Source organism: Armigeres subalbatus, chromosome 1 (genome assembly GCF_024139115.2).
Source record: "Armigeres subalbatus isolate Guangzhou_Male chromosome 1, GZ_Asu_2, whole genome shotgun sequence".
Classification (NCBI taxonomy): Eukaryota; Metazoa; Arthropoda; class Insecta; order Diptera; family Culicidae; genus Armigeres; species Armigeres subalbatus.
In genome coordinates, this window is record NC_085139.1 from 117,710,243 (window position 1) to 117,732,531 (window position 22,289).

At 44.3% G+C, this 22,289-nt stretch overlaps 2 protein-coding genes across 2 annotated transcripts; both read right to left on the reverse strand.

The window, feature by feature from the left end:
- Positions 1-10,381: 10,381 nt before the first annotated feature.
- On the reverse strand, positions 10,382-11,059 carry LOC134206470 (uncharacterized). The gene has a single exon (XM_062682190.1). The coding sequence runs from the start codon at positions 11,057-11,059 to the stop codon at positions 10,382-10,384; it is 678 nt and encodes a 225-aa protein (XP_062538174.1).
- Positions 11,060-20,362: 9,303 nt separating this feature from the next.
- Positions 20,363-22,191, reverse strand: LOC134205002 (NADH dehydrogenase [ubiquinone] 1 alpha subcomplex subunit 6). Its single transcript, XM_062679852.1, has 3 exons — positions 21,973-22,191; positions 21,721-21,836; positions 20,363-20,598 (listed from the first exon to the last, which is right to left on the reverse strand). Exons 1-3 carry the CDS (start codon positions 22,100-22,102, stop codon positions 20,470-20,472), a joined length of 375 nt encoding a protein of 124 aa, XP_062535836.1. The 5' UTR covers positions 22,103-22,191; the 3' UTR covers positions 20,363-20,469.
- Positions 22,192-22,289: the final 98 nt, after the last annotated feature.

Sequence of the window (22,289 nt, forward strand, 5' to 3'; positions counted from 1 at the left end):
CCTGATGATCAACAATCCTTGAGGTTCTTGTGGAGGGAAAAGCCAGTGGAAGATTATATGTCATGGGTGTCGCAACGTTTGAGGCAACATGCTCGCCTGCCTCGGCGCAATATGTGAAAAACAAAAACGCGTCTCAATTCTCCGATAATTATCCACGCGCTGCGATCGCCATTCAGAAGTACCATTACGTGGGTCTCCAGTAGCCTTGCGAGCAAAGGCGTAGGATTGCCAATCCGGAGATGGCGAGTTCGATTCTCGGTCCGGTCTAGGATGTTTTCGGGTTGGAAACATTCTCGACACCCTGGGCATAGTGTATCCATTGTACTTGCCACACAAGATACATACTCATGCAATGGCGGGCATAGAAAGCTTTCAATTAATAACTGAGGAAATGCTAATAGAATACTAAGTTGAAAAGCAGGCCAAGTTCCAGTTGGAATGTAGAGCCATTGAAGAAGAAGAAGAAGAAGATTACGTGGATGACTATCTGGATAGCTTTGCCACTATAGAAGAAGCTGTCCAGGTAGTACGTGATGTTAGGAAAATACATGCGGTTGGAGGATTCGAAATAAGGCATTTTCTATCCAACTCATCGGAGCTTTTGAACAACCTGGGAGAGCATTCTTCGAACTGCACTAAAGACATGTATCTGGAACGGGGACCGGTCACGGAATCAGTGCTTGGGATGCAGTGGTTGCCAGTCGAGGATACATTCACCTACTCCTTCGCGTTGAGAGATGATTTAAGGACTATCCTGGAGTTCCATCATTTCCCAACAAAACGTGAAGTCCTAAAAGTGCTAATGAGCCTGTTTGATCCGCTTGGCTTCATCGCCTTCTTCCTCATCCATGGGAAAGTGCTCATGCAAGATACCTGGGCTACGGGATGTGAATGAGACGAACAAATCAATGAAGTTTTATTCACCCGTTGGAAACAGTGGTCACAGGTTCTTCCTCAACCCGATGCCCTTCGCATTCCTGGAGCATTCCTTGTTGGAGCTAAGTCCAAAGTGGCCCCCTTGAAGACTCTGTCTATACCTAGGTTAGAGTTGAAGGCAGCGGTCCTTGGCGTTCGTTATTTGGAATCTATCGAAAAAATCCATTCCTTCAAAGTGCACCGACGAGTCATCTGGTGTGATTCCTCGACTGTATTAGCATGGATTAACTCCGAGCATCGCCGCTATAACAAATTTGTAGCAGTACGAATCGGCGAAATATTGACCACTACAGAGCAGAAAAATTGGCGCTGGATTCCCTCTAAGTTAAATGCAGCAGACCAAGCCACTAAGTGGAATGGCATACCTGTTTTTCAATCCAACAGTCAGTGGTTCCAAGGTCCTGGATTCCTATATGAAACAGAAGAAAAGTGGCCAAAGCAATCTACAATTACATGCACACAAGAAGAATTACGCCCGGGAAGCAATAATCCTAGCAGTCGTTTACTACATCATAGTTGTAGCCAGCCACTGATCGACGTCGAGCGTTTCAGTAAGTGGAAGAAACTACATCGTACCATGGGGTTCGTGTTGCGGTTCTTGAACAACGTGCGGCAGAAACAGCTCGGCAACCCACTCCATCTCGGAATATTGCAGCAAGATGAACTGAAAAGTGCTGAAAATGAAATTTGGAAATTGGCACAAAAGAATGTTACTCCCAAGAAGTCGAAATATTGAGCAAGACAAAAAGGGAGTTGTAGTGGTCAACATCCTACAGTGGGTAAGGCTAGTGTTATTTACAAAGTTTGGCCATACGCCGATGAACACGGTGTTTTGAGGATGCGTAGCAGAGTCGGTGCGGCAGAATATGCAAGTTTTGAAGCAAAATACCCGGTTATTCTACCGGGTAAGCATCGTATTACCTTCTTACTTGTCGACTGGTATCATCGGCAACTACGTCATAGCAATAGAGAAACCATCGTTAATGAAATGAGGCAACGCTTCGAAATTTCCAAACTCCGATCAATAATTCACAAAGTTGCCGATACTTGTATCGTGTGTCGAATTACAAAAGCAAAGCCATACCCCTGTCATGGCCCCGCTCCCAAAGTGCCGAACAACTCCTTTCCTAAAGCCGTTTACATCTGGCACGCCAACCAAGAAGCTTTAACGCCCAACCATTTTCTGTTGGGCAGTTCTTCTGGCGTAAAAATTCTTCCAATGGAGCCTATAAACTATATTGGTACTCTCAGAAGCAGTTGGAAGTTGGCGCAGAATATAACGGATAACTTTTGGAGAAGATGGGTCAAAGAATACATACCAGTCATCGCAAGAAGAACTAAGTGGTTCGAGAACGTCAGAAATCTACAAGTTGGGGACTTAGTGATGGTTGCAAGCGGGGCTTCTAGAAATCTATGGGTTCGTGGACGAATTGTGGCAGTTATCGCAGGAAAGGACGGTACCGTTCGCCAAGCAATGGTGAAGACATTGACAGGAGTACAGCGACGAGCAACAGTTAACTTGGCGTTGTTGGACGTCTTGGATGAAGCTAAACCTGGTCACGGATTTTCCGACACCCGGAATGGTCACCAAGGTTTACGGGAGGGAGAATGTGACGACAAACCCCTTGTTGCTGCGACGCTGTAGTACTCTCAGTCGAAGAAGAACATCCCTGTTCGCCGTTGACGTAGAATGTCATGTGAGAGGAGTCAGCGTGTTGACGATAGAGGAAAAAATCACGTTGTACAAAGTTGAGTTGGTTGTATATATAAACGTTTCTTTCTCGAATAGTTGAGTAACTAAAAGAGATTCAGACCCTAAAATTAACTGAACTTATTCTTTATCATTCTTAATCCTAGTAAGTAAAAAATCTATATGCACAGTGAACTGAAAAACATAAAAAAGTGTAAAACAATATCAAATTTATAACCTATTGTATTACTTAGGGAATAACATCATCTTAAGACTATTATCACAGACATATCTTTGGTTTGGTTTCGGCTACAAGCTGTAAGTGTACTATGTGCATTCTAAAACAGATTTCAACATCAGTTGTTTATAGGCAGGCAAACAGGCATCGCATCCATAGATCAAGAAACGAATCTCTATAATCGAAGGTTGTCACCAAAATATGTGAGTCATATGTTCATTCCTTATAAAAAACATGCTAAAATAAAATTTTTCATAGCTTTAAGCAATACACCTGTGTTTGCTGTGAGGAATTTGGCGCTCCCCACCCCCACAGTAGGCTTCCTCCATCCTCTCAAAGTTACGTGCCATGATATCAATGTCGTCGGCGAAACCAAATAACTGGACGGACTTCGTGAAAATCGTACCACTCGTGTCAATCCCTGCCCTTCGTATTACTCCCTCCAAAGCGATGTTGAATAGCAGACACGAAAGACCATCACCTTACCGTAACCCTCTACGCGTTTCGCGGTAGTTGCTACAATCCAGCTTATCGCCCTTTTTGTAGATGGGACACACGACACCTTCCATACACTCCTGCGGCAGAACCTCATCCTCCCAAACCTTGGTAATCACCCAGTGCAGCGCTCTAGCCAGTGCTTCACCATCGTGTTTAAACGGCTCTCCTGGTAGTTGGTCAACTCCAGAGGCTTTGTTGTTTTTCAGCCGGCCGATCTCCTCCTGGATTTCCTGGAGATTCGGAGCCGGAAGTCGCATGTCCTGCGCGCGTGCTCCTAGGTTCATTACCATACCGCCACCATTGTCTGTCATATCGCCATTCAGGTGCTCTTCGTAGTGCTGCCGCCACCTTTGGATCACCTCACGCTCGTTTGTAAGAAGGTTCCCGTTTATGTCCTTACACATATCGGGCTGTGACGCGTGGCCCTTACGTGAACGGTTCAACTTCTCATAGAACTTTCGTGCGTTATTAGCGCGGTACAGTTCCTCCGTCTCTTCACGGTCTCGATCTTCCTGCTGGCGCTTTTTCCTCCGGAAAATCGAGTTTTGTCTGTTCCGCGCCCGTTTGTATCGTGCCTCGTTCGCCCTCGTGCGGTGTTGCAGCAATCTCACCCATGCTGCATTCTTCTCCTCAACTAACTGCTCACATTCGCCGTCATACTAGTCGTTTCTCTGATCCGGAGCCACCGTGCCTAGTGCAGCGGTTGCGGTGCTTCCAATGGCGGATCGAATATTTCTCCAGTCATCTTCAAGAGACGCTGCGCCTAGCTGCTCTTCCGTTGGGAGTGCCACTTCCAGCTGCTGCGCGTAGTCTTGGGCTAGTCTACCGTCTTGTAGCCGCCCAATGTTAAGCCGCGGCGGACGACTCCGACGCGTGTTGATCACCGTCGAGAGTTTTGAGCGCAGACATATTGCGACGAGATAGTGGTCGGATTCAATATTTGCACTGCGGTAAGTGCGTACGTTCGTGATGTCGGAGAAATTTACCGTCGATTAGAACGTGGTCGATTTGGTTTTCCATTACTTGATTAGGTGATTTCCATGTGGCCTTGTGGATATTCTTGCGGGGGAAGAAAGTTCTTCGGACTACCATTCCGCGGGAGGCTGCAAAGTTTATGCATCGTTGGCCGTTGTCGTTCGATACGGTATGCAGACTATCCGGTCCGATGACCGGTCTATACATTTCCTCCCTTCCTACCTGAGCGTTCATGTCACCGATGACGATTTTAACGTCCCGCAGTGGGCATCCATCGTATGTCTGCTCCAGCTGCGCATAGAACGCTTCTTTCTCGTCGTCGGATCTCCCTTCGTGTGGGCAATGCACGTTGATGATGCTATAGTTGAAGAAACGGCCTTTTATCCTCAGCTTGCACATCCTTGCGTTGATTGGCTGCCACCCAATAACGCGTTGGCGCATCTTTCCCAGCACTATGAAGCCGGTTCCCAGCTCGTTGGTGGTGCCACAGCTTTGGTAGAAGGTAGTCGCTCGATGCCCGCTTTTCCACACTTTCTGTCCTGTCCAGCAGATTTCCTGCAGCGCTACGACATCGAAGTTGCGGGGATGTAATTCATCGTAGATTATCCTGTCGCAACCTGCGAAGCCTAGCGACTTGCAGTTCCATGTTCCAAGCTTCCAATCGTGATCCTTTATTCGTCGCCCAGGTCGTTGCCGATTGTATCGAGTCGTATTATCTTCTATGTCGTTCGTAATAGTTGTTTTTAAAGGCGGCTTATTGGGCCTGCGCAAACCTCCTGTCTCGTCGGAGGGCCGTCGTGTCAGGGCTGTTTAGCGTCCCACCTAACACCAGGACTTGGGCTTGTGCGCTTTGAGCGGCACACGGTCGCTTTGGCGGAGCCTACTTGCGGATACATGCAGCTTTTTATAGAGGTTTAACAGGGCCCACTGTCAAACCCCACCACATCCTAGGCAGGCGCCACAACTCGCAGATGGCCTGGGGAGGGATCGTCAAGCCCTTGGACATAGTCCCTGCTGCCCCCGCGCTTCAAGATGCAACCTAGAATTAACTGAAGATTCTGGTGTTTTATGATCGGTAGTGAAGATATGTTAGAAAAAAAATCAGTAGGGTTATGTATAAGACACGACCGCCGGACGTAAATTACGTAAAACAGTTTGGTACATTGAGGGCTATAGTGCCATGTGCCATTATGCATGACGATTATATGATAATTCATTTGATTAGCTATGTCATAGGTTTGAGTATAAGCATGAGCGTGATTGACTGCCCGTTATTGCCAGGCCAGCTGTAACTTCAAACAGAACCAACAGATGATATTTGGGATTAATATCACCTTCATATCATCACCAAAGTAATAAAATATCGCGAATCTCGAGACTGTTCTGCACAGGACGCGTACCAATTAATTAACTTTCCTGAGCGGTCCAATGTTACTTCAGTCGGTCGGGCAATCAGGATAGCTCTGAGCTTGAACAGGGACACTAACATGCCGGGGGAGAAGGACCAATTTCTTCAGTCCAATCAGGGAACTCAGGATGACGGCTTGATGCAACACTGCCTTTTGCTGCCTTTCTTCTTCACTACACAAAACCGTAGAACTTCGGAAACCACTATCTAAAAATTCTTTTTTTTTCAGCTGAAATCCGACTTTTACGGTGTGAAAATCAAACTAATTTTATTGATCTGCTCTACACAATGGTTGTTAAGGTATAATGAACATTTTTGTCCAGACGTCTTCATACCTCACTGATCTCCAACATTCTCCAGGGTAGCAACATAACTAGCATGTAACAGTATTATTTTCGAAGTTGGTCCTTTGGTCCGACAACGATGGCTCGGGGTGTTCGTATTGTCGCTGTTCGTACTTTTCCATCTGGTACATAATTAACCTTCTCTATAACACCTTCAGGCGGCTGCCTGGAATGACGGTTGTGAAGGCTTACTTTACGGCCTGAAGCCTCTGATCGCGAGATCGCATGCAACCACTTACACGAAACACTTTCTTGTTGTCGACCCTTGTGCCGGATAGAGATCCACTTGTACCACTTCTCCCTCCTTTCGTCCAAAAGAGTGGCCAGAACGAGGCTACACTATGTAGATTCTATGCGCATTCCCGTCTTTCTGCCTGGAAAGGACTGGGTAATGTCACCTCCATATGCATTAAGTTCGCGCTACCGGTGATAACCTACGGATTTCGGGATATGCACGACCGATACGAACACGTCAGGTACGTTTCGAGGATGGTTTATTACTGTTCTCTCCTACTCAATAATGGTAATATTTTAACTGCCTATCCTATTGTTCGCTGCTCTGCTATCTGCTGACCATCGGCCAGTGTGCTTTGAATGTATTCATTCCATATGCTGTAGGGGTTTAGAGCACTTTCAAATCTACTGTATGCAGAGGAGCGACATCCAATTTTTTTTTTACTATGGATATTGACATGTTTGCCTGTTCGTTCTTTTTTGGGTGATAAATTTATCCCCCAGTGTCAAATTACCCCAATACTGATTTATTTTGCAATAGTATGTGCGTGAATTTTGAATGTTTACGTTTTTAGAGGAGAATATAATGCGAAACGCCCATACCACTCAATAATGCAACATGATACAATCATGAGAAAATAAAGAAAAAATTTAACGAATTATCAATTAAAACACTTTTACACTTGATTCCATGCTTCAAACTTAAGAATTTTCGACTTATTTGCTCAATTATTTAGAATGCTAGTTGCTCAAGATACTGTCTATTCCTTTGTTCGTTTTATATCATTTTCACCCTCGCAATTATTTATGTTGCATTCAGTGCACTCGTATTGGTGATTCAGAAAAGATGTGACAAAGATGGCGTAGCTTGTCATCCCCGTGACTGTATGTGATGTAGGGTACAATTCTGTGTTATGGCTATTGTAGAGTTCAATTTATTGTTTAATTAAATTTTAGGTAGTTCATAGTTTGTAAGTTTATGATTTAAGTGTAAAATTATTGTGATTAGCCCAAACAATCCGGCCACCTAATTAATTTATTACATTTTTTCATACTGAGTATATTTTATTGATTTGTTTAGCAATCTGCTAAGAATGGATAAGTAGGACTAATGGCCTGTTATGAATGAGAAAGGTTTGAATTCAACAGTTACTTATTCGTTAATACTACCAGATAATATCGGAAAAAGGGCCATTTTCACCACCGGACGTACAACATTGTTGGACGATGCTGTTCGCAACGAGACTACCCTTACGATACCATCCGGTCTATGATGAACCTGCGTAATGCGATCAAGAGTCCACTGGGCGGGAGGAAGGTTGTCGTCCTTGATAATAGCAAGTCGGTCTAGCTGGACACTAACGGACGGTTTGATCCCCTTACTTGAGCTACCTTGGAGCTGTTGCAGGTACTCTGTGTCCCATCGTTTCCATTTCGATTGTAACATTTTGGAGACCAACTGCCATCGATTCAGTCTATTGTCGGGAATGTTTTTGTAATCAAGTTCGGGAACAGCTTGCAAGTTTTACCCGACTAAAAAGTGGCCTGGCGTTAGGGCTTCGATAGCTAAAGGATCGCTGGATAGTTCGGTGATTGGCCTATAATTAAGGCCCATTCTAACTTGCGCTATTAGTGTCAGCATTTCTTCTTGAGAAACGATCATATTGCCAACATCTTTGAGGAGATGATTCTTAGCAGATTTGAACGCCGCCTCCCACAATCCGCTGAAATGAGGGGCGCGTGGCGGTATAAATTTCCAAACAATTTCTGTGTTCGCGCACCAATCGAAGATTAATTTGCGGCTACTATCATCAGTTTTCAGCAGCGTGTAGAGTTCGTGTAGTTCATTTGCGGCGCCCTTGTAGTTGGAGGCATTGTCGGAATGGATCTCGCAAACCTTGCCACGCCGCGCGACAAAACGTTTGAGGGTAGCCAGGAATGCTGCAGTCGAAAGATCCCCGACAAGTTCCAGATGAACAGCCCTTGTCGAAAAACACACAAATACTGCAATGTATGCTTTAGTGGCCCTGGCTCGACGATGTGCTCCTCGTAGGTAAAATGGGCCGCAGTAATCGACCCCACAAACGGTAAATGGTCGAGATGGGGTTACTCGAGAGCATGGTAAGTCAGCTGTTTCTTGTTGCAGGAGGATAGGCTTCCTACGGAAGCAAGTATGACACTGCTGGTATACTTGACGAAGTAGATTTCTTCCGCCAAGCAGCCAAAACTTTTGTCTTATGGTGTTCATCATCAGCTGTGGCCCGGCATGCAAGAGGGTTCGATGGTAATAATCGGCTAACAAATGTGCCAACCGGTGCTTGCTGTTGATAATGATAGGATGCTTAACTGCTTCGGGAGCGCCAGAATATCGAATCCGGCCACCAACACGAATGAGACCATCCTTGGAGATTTCCGGCTTGATCCATTTCATGGGCGATGATTTGTCGACAGTTTGCTTGCTTTCCAGAGCCTTTAGCTCCATCGGGAACGCTTGACGTTGAGCAAGCCGACACAAACAAAGTTCTGCGTTGTGCAGCTCAGCGGCGGTCAAGTATGATGATAATACATGTGAAGACCTAGTTGACGCCGCACATGCCCCGCTTGGATGAGATCTGGCTGCAGCTGCATGGATAGCTCCTCTGTAGCGAAGAATGTACGCCACGGTTCGTCGCAGTCGGGTATAAGAAGAGTAACGATTGAATAGTAGCTCGCACAACGGGTCGCTTGGTGGTGTATGGGACACCATACATAATTTGCGTTCATCGATGAACGCTTCAGAAGAAGATGAAGCATCAACGGGTTGATTCGGCCAATGATCCTTGTCCAACTTTAGCCAAGAAGGTCCTGTCCACCAGCGTTCACGTTGAAGAAGTTCGACCGGCGTGAGACCACGAGATATGTCGTCAGCCGGATTTTCCTGTCCTGGAACGTGGTTCAATGGACAGTCAATTGTTGGATACACGGTTCCCGTCAAAAGTTTTCCAGCACGATCGTGGAGATTTAGGCCATTGAAGCATTGTCATGGAATCTACCCAGAAAAACACATTTGTTTTGACTTTGAGCGATGCAATTCATTTGGCATACAGCTAGATAGATAATCGCCCCGCAGAGTTCTAGGTGGGCTACACATAGCCGAGTCTTCAGAGGAGCAACCTTCGATTTGGCTGCCAGCGGTTGGATACACACATTGCGGTTGCTATCTTCGGAGCGCATATAGACGCATGCGCCATAGGCTTTCTCAGAAGCATTTGAGAAAAAGTGCAGCTGGAGACAGATTGTTCCGGCCACCGAAGCAAATCTGGGTATTCGAATTTCGCCACAAAGATTGAGGGTGGAGTGGAAAGCCTTCCAATCTTGCTGTAGGTTTTCGGGAAGGGGTTGATCCCAAGAATATGAATTTCCGTCGCTTGAAGATAGCGGCCACAGGCGCTTCATGTATTGCTTGGCAGAGGATACAACAGGCCCTACCAGGCTTAGTGGGTCGAAGATTTGAGCGATGTAGGATAAAACAATTCGTCGTGTAAGTACGGCCGCCGGAAGTGGAACTAAGATGTTGAACCTTAGGATGTCGGGGCATGGTTCCCAGACTAGACCAAGAGTGGTAACTGATTGGTTATCGGTGAGGTCGTAGAATGGCTGAACCCCGTGATTAACCCGCGATCTCAGCCAATACTTTTGGAGCATTCGACGCCCATTTTCAAAGTGGGAATCCCGCAGCACTAAACGTGTCACAGATTTTCCGGTTTACTTGAACGGCAGTTGCAACGTCTTTGGTGCCGCTTATGAAATCGTCGACATAAAAATCTTCAAGAACTGCAGCCTTTGCCAACGGTAGTCTCGCGCTTTCGTCTTTGGCAAGCTGTGGTACGAGTGGCTAAATACGGAGCGGAAGCAGTTCCGTAAGTAACCGTCTGTAGCTCAAAAGTGGAGATGGGTCTGATATGTTCTGCCGCCAAAGAATGCGTTGCAATCGTTGATCTTCAGGGTGGACCTTTATTTGGCGGTACATTTTTCAATGTCCGCAACGAGTGCTACAGGTTTGGTTCGAAAACGCAAAACTATGGATAGAGATCGTCCTGCACTACCGGACCCACAAGAAGAGTATCGTTGAGTGAGTAACCGGATGCAGTACGGCAGGAGGCGTCAAACACGACACGAGTTTTGGTCGTGGTGCTTGTAGTTTTAAACACCGCATGGTGTGGCAAGTAGCAGTGGTGGAGAGTTTCATTTGGTGTATCAGCTATCTTCCGCATATGCCCAAGTCGCAGGTACTCATCCATAAATTCATGATATGCAGCCTTAGCTGCATCTTCTCTTTGCAGTCGACGTTCGAGACTAAATAGACGTTTTTCGGCGATGCTTCTTGATTCACCAAGGCAGATAACTGGATCATTCGTCTTTGGAAGATGGACAACGTAACGGCCATCTGAGTCTCGCGTTGTAGTGGTTATATATAGCTCTTCGCAAAAGTTTTCTTCAGCAGTGTAGAGTGGGCTTGGCTGTACTGCTTCCAATTCCCAAAATTTGTCTAGAATAATCTCCAAGTTACGTTGAGTGATGGCGGTGTGACAAACTGGCGAGCAGGGTACCGTGGATCCGTACCAGCGACCAATAACAGCCCATCCAAAGACTGTCTCAAACAATACTGGCGATCCTTCACCAAGAAATATTCGTCCATTTTTCAAGTATTCATGAACAAGTTCGACACCCAGCAATAGGTCTATAGGGCCCGACATTATCGTTAAAAAGCAGGATCTGCTAGATCCACGTTCGAGGGAATTTTCCAGGAAGACACATCCACGTTTGTAGATGGGAGAGTTGCTGTTGGTTTTGAAGGACCAGGAATTCCAGCTCATTGGCAAATTCTTCGTTCTTCGAAAGGATGGTAGACACTACAGATTGTGTAACCGTCACAGTAGCTTCACCAATACCAGTGATAGGAATGCTGATTCTTTCGGATCGCAGGCAGAGGCGGCGGGAAAGTTTCTTCGATATGAAGTTCGATTGTGAGCCGGAATCGATCAAAGCGCGGGCGGAGTGCAGCTTTCCGAAGCGATCTTTGATCCAAAGTACAACCGTGGCGAGGAAAACAGTGCTAGGTGCACTTCGATGAGCTGGAACACTTATTTCCATTGACGGATTCCCCGATCCGTTCGGATTGTCTTGATGCACGGTAGCTTGACTGGTTTGCTGCACTACAGGATTGGAAATAGGCTTATTTTGGATGTGTGCTTGGTGAAGAACGAATGGTGCCGCTCATGGCAATGGCGGCAAGTGTGCTTCGAATCACAATTTCGTGCAAGGTGAGAAGATTCGAAGCAATTCCTACAAAGTCGCTTCTGGGAGATAAGTTCTAGACGTTGACTGACAGCCATCCCTTGAATGACGGACACTGAAACAACAAATGTTTCCCGGAGCACACGATGCACGTAGGAGAATTGGGACGAGCATTCGACGAAGTTGCTGTATTGGCAACCGCCCTTGATGAACAGGATTTCTTCAACGATTGAGGGCCGGCTATCTTGGCCGACACAGTTTGAGATCGATGTTGAATTTCGGAAGACACTGTTTGCAGAATGCGCACCCGTTGGTATAAAAACTCAATGCACGCGTCATATCCAATTTCGTTTGCACCAGCTGCATGCTCTTCCCAAGCTCGGAGGGTTGCTGGGTCAATTTTGTACGACAACATGCAAACCAGCGGGGTATCCCATGTCTCCACTGATTCTCCCAGCTTTGACAAGGCCTTCACGATGCGTTGAAATTCATCAACGAGGCTGTGGAGATCCTGGGCAGATTCTTTACGGATTGGTGGGAGGTCATGCAATGTCCGGTACAGCTGTTTTTTAAGAAAGCGTTTATCATCATAGCGTTTTAGAAGGGCTTCCCAGGTGGTGATGTAGTTTCCAGCTTCGATGTCCACCGTTTCGTAGGGCTTACGCGCTTCACCTTCTAATGACTGCAGCAAAAACTGAAGTTTTGCCACCAGTGGAATGTCAGTCACATCATGTACCATCGATCTGAATGTATCTCGAAAACTTAACCATCTTGAGTAATCCCCGTCAAACTTTGGCAAGTCAATTTTCGGGAGCCTCAAGTGGAAATTAGATGGCGCCGGAGCAGTATTTCCAGCGGTGTTGATCGTCGCGTTCATATCCACCACTTGCCTATTCATTAACCAGCCCTTTGCAGCACAGAACCGTGAGTGGAAATCCCGTCTTTCTTGGAGATGTTTCACAAGCGGTGCGTCACCGCAATCAAGCTTTTCCAGATCTCCTTGAATTTTCACAAAATCGCGATAAACTTGATCAACCAGATCTAACCAAACTGGCACTTGCGGGAAATCACGTTCTTCCTCATAATTTTCCACGAACGCTTCAATGGTTTCGAGCGACGAATCTAACGACCGGCGGGCAACCAGCTTGTCTTTAAGTTTTTTATCTTTCAGCTTCCTGGTGGCCATACTTGAGCGAAGTCACTATGCGAGTGACCGAACTCTTCTCTCTCGCAATAAAACGTGGTCCTTATGTTCGAACGATCAAACCGACACGATACAAAATGTCCTTTTCAATTCGGCCCACTGGATGCCAATTGCCACGAAACTACACTTTGTCTTTGTAAACTGCGAACACGCGGTTGCCCGTACAACACTATAGCTTGGGTACGCCGGCGTGGCATTGGTTGAGTACATTCACCGTTTGGCAACAACAAAGCCCACAATTTACGATTGTTCCCAAACTTGCCCAAACAATACACCGTTTTTCTTGGCTTGGTATGCCTTTGTAACCGCATATAAAGACGAACAGTTCACTTTTACACTGTACCGGAGTTTTCGTGCTTAACGTGGTCACCACTTTCTTCGACCTTCGGAATGTCCTTCACACCCGGTTCGAAGGACCAATGTCCAGGCGGCTGCCTGGAATGACGGTTGTGAAGGCTTACTTTACGGCCTGAAGCCTCTGATCGCGAGATCGCATGCAACCACGTACACGAAACATTTTCTTGTAGTCGACCTTCGTGCCGGATAGAGATCCACTTGTACCACTTCTCCCTTTTTTCGTCCAAAAGAGTGGCCAGAACGAGGCTACACTTTATAGATTCTATGAGCATTCCCGTTTTTCTGTCTGGAAAGGACTGGGTAATGCCAACTCCTCATGCACCGCGCTACCGGTGATAAACTACGGATTTCGGGATATGCACGACCGATACGAATGACACGTCAGGTACGTTTTGAGGATGGTTTATTACTACTCTCTCCTACTCAATAATAGTAATATTTTAACTGCCTATCCTATTGTTCGCTGCTCTGCTATCTGCTGACCATCGGCCAGTGTGCTTTGTATGTATTCATTCCATATGCTTTTAGAGCACTTTCAAATCTACTGCAGGTAATGTAGGGCACAATTCTGTGGTATGGCTATTGTAGAGTTCAATTTATTGTTAAATTCAATTTTAGGTAGTTCATAGTTATAAGTTTATGATTTAAGTGTAAAATTATTGTGTTTAGCCCAAACAGTCGGATTTAATATTCGTACTGCGGTAAATGCATACGTTCGTAATGTCGGAGAAGAATTTATCGTCGATTAGACGTGGTCGATTTAGTTTTCCGTTTCTTGATTAGGATATTTCCATGTGGCCTTGTGGGATATTCTTGCGGGGGAAGAAAGTGCTTCGGACTGCCATTCTGCGGTAGGCTGCAAAGTTTTTGCATCGTTGGCCGTTGTCGTTCAATGCGGTATGCAGACTATCCGGTCCGATGACCGGTCTATACATTTCCTCCCTTCCTACCTGAGCGTTCATGTCACCGATGACGATTTTAACGTCCCGCAGTGGGCATCCATCGTATGTCTGCTCCAGCTGCGCATAGAACGCTTCTTTCTCGTCGTCGGATCTCCCTTCGTGTGGGCAATGCACGTTGATGATGCTATAGTTGAAGAAACTGCCTTTATTCTCAGCTTGCACATCCTTGCGTTGATTGGCTGCCACCTAATTACGCGTTGGCGCATCTTTCCCAGCACTATTAAGCCGGTTCCCAGCTCGTTGGTGGTGCCACAGCTTTGGTAGAAGGTAGTCGCTCGATGCCCGCTTTTCCACACTTTCTGTCCTGTCCAGCAGATTTCCTGCAGCGCTACGACATCGAAGTTGCGGGGATGTAATTCATCGTAGATTATCCTGTCGCAACCTGCGAAGCCTAGCGACTTGCAGTTCCATGTTCCAAGCTTCCAATCGTGATCCTTTATTCGTCGCCTAGGTCGTTGCCGATTGTATCGAGTCGTATTATCTTCTATGTCGTTCGTAATACCGTGGACCCCCGGTAATATGACCGCTTTTAATCTGAACACTTTTTAATTTGAACCCCGTTCGTTTGAACATCGTTCAAATTAAAAATGGTTCAAACGTCATTTAACACGTGGAATCGAGAAAAGAAAAATGGAACATCGTGAAACGGAATGCATAATCAAAACAAACCAGCAAAGAGAGCGACCAGAAACCAGTTTTTCTGATGCAAATAGAGTAACCAGAAGTTCAAATTAAAAATGAACCCCGTTAATTTGAATGAGGTACCGTTCAAATTATCGGGGGTCCACGGTATAAGCATGAGCGTGATTGACTGCCCGTTATTGCCAGGCCAGCTGTAACTTCAAACAGAACCAACAGATGATATTTGGGATTAATATCACCTTCATATCATCACCAAAGTAATAAAATATCGCGAATCTCGAGACTGTTCTGCACAGGACGCGTACCAATTAATTAACTTTCCTGAGCGGTCCAATGTTACTTCAGTCGGTCGGGCAATCAGGATAGCTCTGAGCTTGAACAGGGACACTAACATGCCGGGGGAGAAGGACCAATTTCTTCAGTCCAATCAGGGAACTCAGGATGACGGCTTGATGCAACACTGCCTTTTGCTGCCTTTCTTCTTCACTACACAAAACCGTAGAACTTCGGAAACCACTATCTAAAAATTCTTTTTTTTTTCAGCTGAAATCAGACTTTTACGGTGTGAAAATCAAACTAATTTTATTGATCTGCTCTACACAGTGGTTGTTAAGGTATAATGAAAATTTTTGTCCAGACGTCTTCATACCTTACTGATCTCCAACATTCTCCAGGGTAGCAACATAACTAGCATGTAACAGTATTATTTTCGAAGTTGGTCCGTTGGTCTGACAACGATGGCTCGGGGTGTTCGTATTGTCGCTGTTCGTACTTTTCCATCTGGTACATAATTAACCTTCTCTATAACACCTTTAGGCCAACATCCACGATGAAGATTTTCGTCCACAATCAAAACCAAATGGGGGGTCCCGTGGCTTAGTCTGCTACAAATCCGCTTTATATGCGAATGGTCATGGATTTGGTTACCAGCCCCCCATTAACCTCTCGTCAATCACCAGAAGTGTAGCGGTACTACGGCGTAATGGGGAACGCGTCTGACCAACACAGCTACCTGAAGGCGACTGACAAACTAGATACATGGCAAATGGAACAAAGCATCAACGTGGACTCACGATATGGACGAACGAACGGACTATGATATGGACAATAGGTAATCTAAAAGTAGATTCTGTGTGGATTCTAAGAGTCGAGAATACCACAGTAGATCTCGGCACAGTAGCGGTCGTTGAACACAGAGTGCCTACTAAATAAATGAAGGAATAAAAAAAAACCCAGATTAATCCACCTAGCGGTGATGGTGCCTTTTTCGTGCATTATAAAAATAGTATTTTGGCCATTACTTGTGAGCCCATAGTTCGATCTGGCCAATTTTCAATAGGAAACACCGAAGTCGAAGAGCTCGTCACGGCACTGCGGCGACAGTGCGAAGTGGAGGCGTCCACCGCAGCCGTTCGGCTACGGAAAGGTCCGGCAGGGACACAGGTAGCATTGGTTCGGCTACCTGCAGCGGACGCCTCCAAGGTAGTCAAGTTAGGGAGCGTCAAGGTGGGGTGGTCGGTATGCCCTGTGGGCATATATGAGCAACCCGAAGTTTGCTTCAAGTGCCTGGAACCGGGGCACAAGCAATGGGACTGCAAAGGCCCTGACAGAAGCAAGCTCTGTCGACGCTGCAGATTGGAGGGACATAAGGCACAATGCTGCACGAACCCTCCCAACTGTTTGATCTGTTCCAGCAAAGCTGCGAACAGCAAGCACCCCATGGGGGGTTCGAAGTGCCCGGCGTTTAAGCGTGTTGCAAAATCACAGTGCAGGTAACGCAGCTAAACCTGAACCACGGGGATGCAGCCCAGCAACTGCTGTGTCAGACAGTTGCTGAATGGGGGACGGATATCGCCATCATAGCAGATCCTTACCGGGTACCCGCCAGGAACGGTAATTGGGTCACCGATGGGTCTAAAATGGCGGCGATATGGACAACGGGGAAATACCCAGTCCAAGAGTTGGTGTCTTCGACACACGAGGGCTTCGTCATTGCCAAAATCAACGGGGTCTTCTTCTGCAGCTGCTATGCGCCTCCTCGATGGTCGATCGAGCAGTTCGGTCGAATGCTATATTGTTTGACGGCTAACTTGATGGGGCGTAGGCCGGTAGTGATAGCGGGGGACTTCAACGCTTGGGCCGTGGAATGGGGAAGCCGATCCACGAATCAACGGGGGCAGATCCTGCTGGAATCACTGGCCATGTTGGATGTGGACTTGGCTAATGTCGGTACCAAAAGTACCTACAGCTGGAACGGTGCCGAGTCGATTATCGACGTTACGTTCTGGAGCCCTGGCCAAACGAGTAGTTCGAACTGGAGGGTAGATGATGGCTACACTCACAGCGACCACCTGGCGGTTCGCTACAGTATCGACTATACGACCAGCATTCAGCGGACGGAAGAAGGGGCGAGGCCTAGTCCTCGTATGTGGAAGACATCATACTTCGACGACGAGGTGTTTAAGGAAGCGCTCCGCCGCGAGCACAATACTCTCGGTCTGAGCGGCGAGCAGCTGGTAACAGTACTCTCGCATGCATGCGATGCCACCATGCCTAGGAAAGTCCACCCTAGGAATGGGAGACCACCGGCTTACTGGTGGACTCAAGCAATAATGGTGCTTTTCTCTTGCGTTAAGTTTGAGTTTCCCCAGGGTGTTGAGTTTTGCCATTGATCTATACACACAAAAAAATATTGCAGTCGAAACTACCATTCCGAGGGTTATTTTAAGAATATGCACCGACGATTTTCAGCAGATAACAAACCCGTTTGATTTTACCATGCGCGCAGTAAAAATCAACTGTGGCCCATGCGGAATGTTGTCATATGAACTGAAACAGTGGTGAATTTCTCTGAAACCATGGTAAAATTTACTGAAATTCCATGGTAGTTTTAAAAACAGAGCGTAGTCTACAAAATCAAGGCTCGCTCCTAGGTGGCAGCACTACATTGTTTATGTAGTATATGCCAACGCCATCACTTAGTGGAATTGAGTTTTTATGTCGGGCAGCCTGCGTTGGCGGCGCTGAGGTGCGATTTAAATCTTTACACACGTTTTTAACGAAATTTTGTTCGAGCATCCATGTCTGTTCTCTGTGGACAAAGCTATTGTCTTTAGATATATGCCAAGAAATCCGAAGTAAACTCTAGTATAGTTCTATAATAATCGAAAGAGAATGAAAGTCAAGAGAGCCTCTCTTTTGCACATACGACCTATTCTCAAAGCAATCTAGAATTATAATGAAGGGCCAAAAATGGGTGGGGTAGTTCCATAAACAGATACGAGTTTTGTCTGTTTCGCGCCCGTTTGTTTCGTTGCAGCAATCTCGCCCATTCTTCTCTTCTACTAACTGCTCAAATTCGCCGCCATACCAGTGTTTTTTTAATTTCCACATCATATCATTTGTTATAATTATATTTTTAATATTAAAGTGAATTTGTTTCAAATGTCATACATTTTATTTAATAATCCAAGAGATTATTATTAAGATAGATTAAATGCGTAACGCATACGAAGGGAGTTTGACGAATGGTTGGTCGATATGTGTAAAATCTATATTCGATGTGTAGGCAAATAACTTTTAGCGTGCATCCACACAAGATTTTGAGGGGACTGTGTGTAGTGTTCAGAATGCTGTTAATTTCTTCAACAGATGGCTCTGCTCAACGGTTTGCAAGTTTGATGATAATTTCGCCAATAGATGGACTGTACAATGCCATCTACCTGTGAAACTCAAATTGAGCTTTAGAAAATTTGAATTTCGCCACCTGTGAGAGAAATCATAATGAAGATATTATCATGCGGTGCTTAAGCCACAGCGTGACTGTCTCAAAAAGGTTACATTTTGAAAAAATAAACGCGAGTGCTGGAGTTCGCTCGAAATCATCATTGGAAATAAAGTGCAGGCACATGGACTGACGACTTCTTGGAGCCAATTGAAGGTTTTTTTACTTTCCTGGTGCTTTTCTCATGCGTTAAACAAAATCATCTAATATATGGAAAAAGTCGTCTAGTATATCGAAAACTCCAAAATAAGATTGTTATACCTATATTCTGAATGCTTGAAAAAAAAAATTTGTTCAGCAATGTATGCATTTTTTTTCGTTTGTTTGTTATGTGCACATTATGTGCACGCACTTTGAAGAGCAATACCGTGTACGCACCATACTTTGCGCAGTTAAGGAAATGCAAAATTGAATCAACTCGTACAACTTACAGAAAGTAGCTATTTGCCTGAAATAGTTTTCATGCTGTAGTATTATTATCATATTATTGTTTGAGAACTAAATTTGGTACAAAAATTTAAAATAAATAGTAAATTGAACTTCAAAGCAGACCCCTTATTATATGCCTAACTTTGCGCACATAACTTGGAAAATTTCTAACACGAAGCAAGCGTCTATTATACAATTTTTCATCTAAATTTTGTTTTTTCAGCTAATACGTCTATCACAATTCATGTTCATTGCCTTTGTAGGCATATTTGAGCGTATTTGAGAATATGAGGATGCCCAGCATTATTTTCTTATGATTTGACATACTTAGTCTGTTTTCACGTCTCTTGATGTATGTACACCCTCATCTATGTACATTGGCCACAGCAAACAAAAGTTCTTTTTTGCGTAAACCCTATTCCGACGAGGTATATCATAAATGTTGAAAATATCGAAGAAATACGAGTTGTGCGCAAAATTAGGTACACTGTATTGAAAAATTGTTCCTAACATTGCGCATCATATATTTTAACAAAAAATGTAAATAACAAACCAAATTCTCATGAGATGGCTTCAACAATATTATAATTATTGGGTCCATGTGTAATCAGTTGTCAGCGAATGTAAAAAAATACAAGAAATGCAGTTTTTCGGTTTGACCGTCACTTGTCATTCGTGCTAAGAACACGCCATTTTGGTCATTTTTACTGTTTTCAGTACAAGTTTCGACTATTAAAATGAAAAATGTGTCATTTAACAACGAAAAAATGCATGCACTGTTATGATAACATGTATATTGTGCTGACAAGTTATAATTTTATTTCGAAATTCAATTTAAACGCATTCTATTACAAAAATAACCGCAAAATGCGCAAAGTTAGGAGCTGCGCAAAGTTGGGTGCGTGCACGGTAGCAATTATCGGGGTCTTGCTTACATTTTTCGCACTAGAGGGTGTTGAGTTTTGCCCAAAACTTTTGATCTGTATCGAATAAATCGAACAATTCGGTGTCAATTTGTTCAAAAACAGTTTTTTTTTGTTTTCTATAAATTGTGTAAAATGGATATATGAAGTTTCACAAACAAATGATTCAGTTATGTCGTCTAACGCAACATGTTTCGAGCGATGCAACACGCTAAAGCTAGAACTTTTGTTTTGTCCTGTTGGCCAAATGTGTTTGTGGGCAAAAAAAACTGCGCCCTCAAAAAACATTTAATCGATTTGCTCGTAATAGTTTGCATTCGACGGGGAAGCTGGTTCCATTTTTCCCGTTAAGATAAATCGATCATAGTCGGTATCCCAGAAAATAGAATCATTTTCCTGTAGCTTCGCGAACTAACAAAATGGGCTTAGGTGACATGCTGCAAATAATGCAAAGTTGCACATTGTTTTTTGTCGTAGTACTTTTTTATTCCAACTAATCATATCACGTGCCACAAACCAACCTAGAGAGGTGTCGATTGTTTGATGTATTTACAACAGATTGCATTCTCTAGTTATGACCAGACAAGAATTTGGACAGGAAATCGGTTGGCTTAGGTTCGACGCTCTCCTTCCAGTAGCGCATGATGTGACCCTTCTGCTTCCAGATCGAAACCGATTCCTTAAGCTCCATTTGACCCTGAGAATTGGAAGAATGAACGACTATAATTACAAACATACAAGGTATATTGAGAACAAATGATTTTTTATTCAAATGTTTCCAAATGCAGTTAAGACTCATAGTTTTAATCGCATTCTAGAAATGTATAAGTACCACACTGCCGGTGGACGCATAATTCCCCCATGTATTAGGATTAGTATGATCAAGCGTCTTTGTTTAAATGGAAATTTGACCGTTTGAGTATTCTAATAACCTTTTCAGAAAACGCCATTTATTTATTTATTTATTATAATAATAATTTATTATTATTATTAAATAATAATAATAATTAATACGATAAATTTTATCGTGCATCTTTTTTTTTAATGAATTTTTAAAATTTTCTTTATCATGATATTTATTATCATAAACAGCGTAATTTGAATAGACTATAAGACTGAGAATGGAGGATGGAGGATGGAGAGATGCGTCCTCGAACCGTGTATTGTGGCGTCAAATTGTTGATTCAGTGTTACCGTGACCTGCCCTAATTCCGCGCATCGCCTAATAGCGTGATTTTTCATCAAAAATCAGAACCTGGCTATCACCGTATTATTTGTTGAAATGTTCAAACATATTATGCGCGGAATTAGGGCAGGTCACGGTATCTGTTTAGATGTAGACTAAATAAATGAATGAATAAGACTGAGAAAGCTACATCTACAATTCAACTGCCGGTATTTAACGGTTCTATAACATTCCCTAGAAAACAAATTGAAAAGAAATCATGTTCTTCTATATATCCTGGGGAATATTTGTTTGGTTTGGTATGGTTTTCTGGGGATTAGTATAGAATCGTTGTTAACAATTGTTAACTGTTCTAAATTAATTAACACTGGCGATAGACGCATAACTGACCCATACGTAGTTCCCAGCAAAAATGGAACATTTATGCGTCTACCGGCAGTGTACAGTCAAAATTATCCTCCCCTTTTTAATGGAAATGACATGAAAATCGAAAAAAAAAACATTTCATTCAGTTGAGATGAAAGATCCCATTACATCCCACCACTAAAAAACCCACTCAAACAAATTTAAAATCTTCCAAGATTAATTATCCTAGATTACTAAAATATTAATCCAAATTTTAAATACACCAACCTTAATAACAAGCATATCGATCACACGAATGTCCGTCACGTTCTTGTGCTTAAGGAACTCCTCCCGGAGTTTCTCGCGGCACTGCTCCACCGATTTAGGGATATCGTAATCCATCACTGAAATCAAACATAATATGACAGCATGATTGTTGGACGAAAACGGAGAACCACCTTCGGGCAAACCATTTTAAACTGCTAGCAGCTAGGCTGCTAGTGCTATGACATAACACACAATGTTCTCCAAGCAACTTACCGATGTAAGGAATCTGACGGTACCATGCCTTGTACAGGTTTAGCACACGTTTTCGGGCTTCTTCGCGGTCCACCGACAGAATCGGACGAACGTTCTGCACGGCACGGCGAACGGCTTCACGGCTGGCCATATTTTTCACAGGTTCTCTGGAACTTTTTCCCCCAAACGGAGCGCGATCGTCTACAACAGCAGAGCGCAGCTGTTTGTTTTGACAGATATAGATGTCAAAATATAATGTCTCGACTCAGCACGCAGTGGTGTTCAATAAAAATAGAAAAAATCGATTAAAAAAAGCTCGATCTGAAGAGGGGGTGACA

Bases quoted from the DNA above. Each gene is read 5' to 3' on its own strand.
- LOC134205002 (XM_062679852.1), bottom strand. From the start codon at position 22,102: ATGGCCAGCCGTGAAGCCGTTCGCCGTGCCGTGCAGAACGTTCGTCCG. The intron at 21,837-21,972 runs GTAAGTTGCTTG...GTTTGATTTCAG, and splicing joins CCGTCAGATTCCTTACATCG to TGATGGATTACGATATCCCT. The intron at 20,599-21,720 runs GTTGGTGTATTT...TCCAATTCTCAG, and splicing joins TCGATATGCTTGTTATTAAG to GGTCAAATGGAGCTTAAGGA.
- LOC134206470 (XM_062682190.1), bottom strand. From the start codon at position 11,059: ATGTCGGGCCCTATAGACCTATTGCTGGGTGTCGAACTTGTTCATGAA.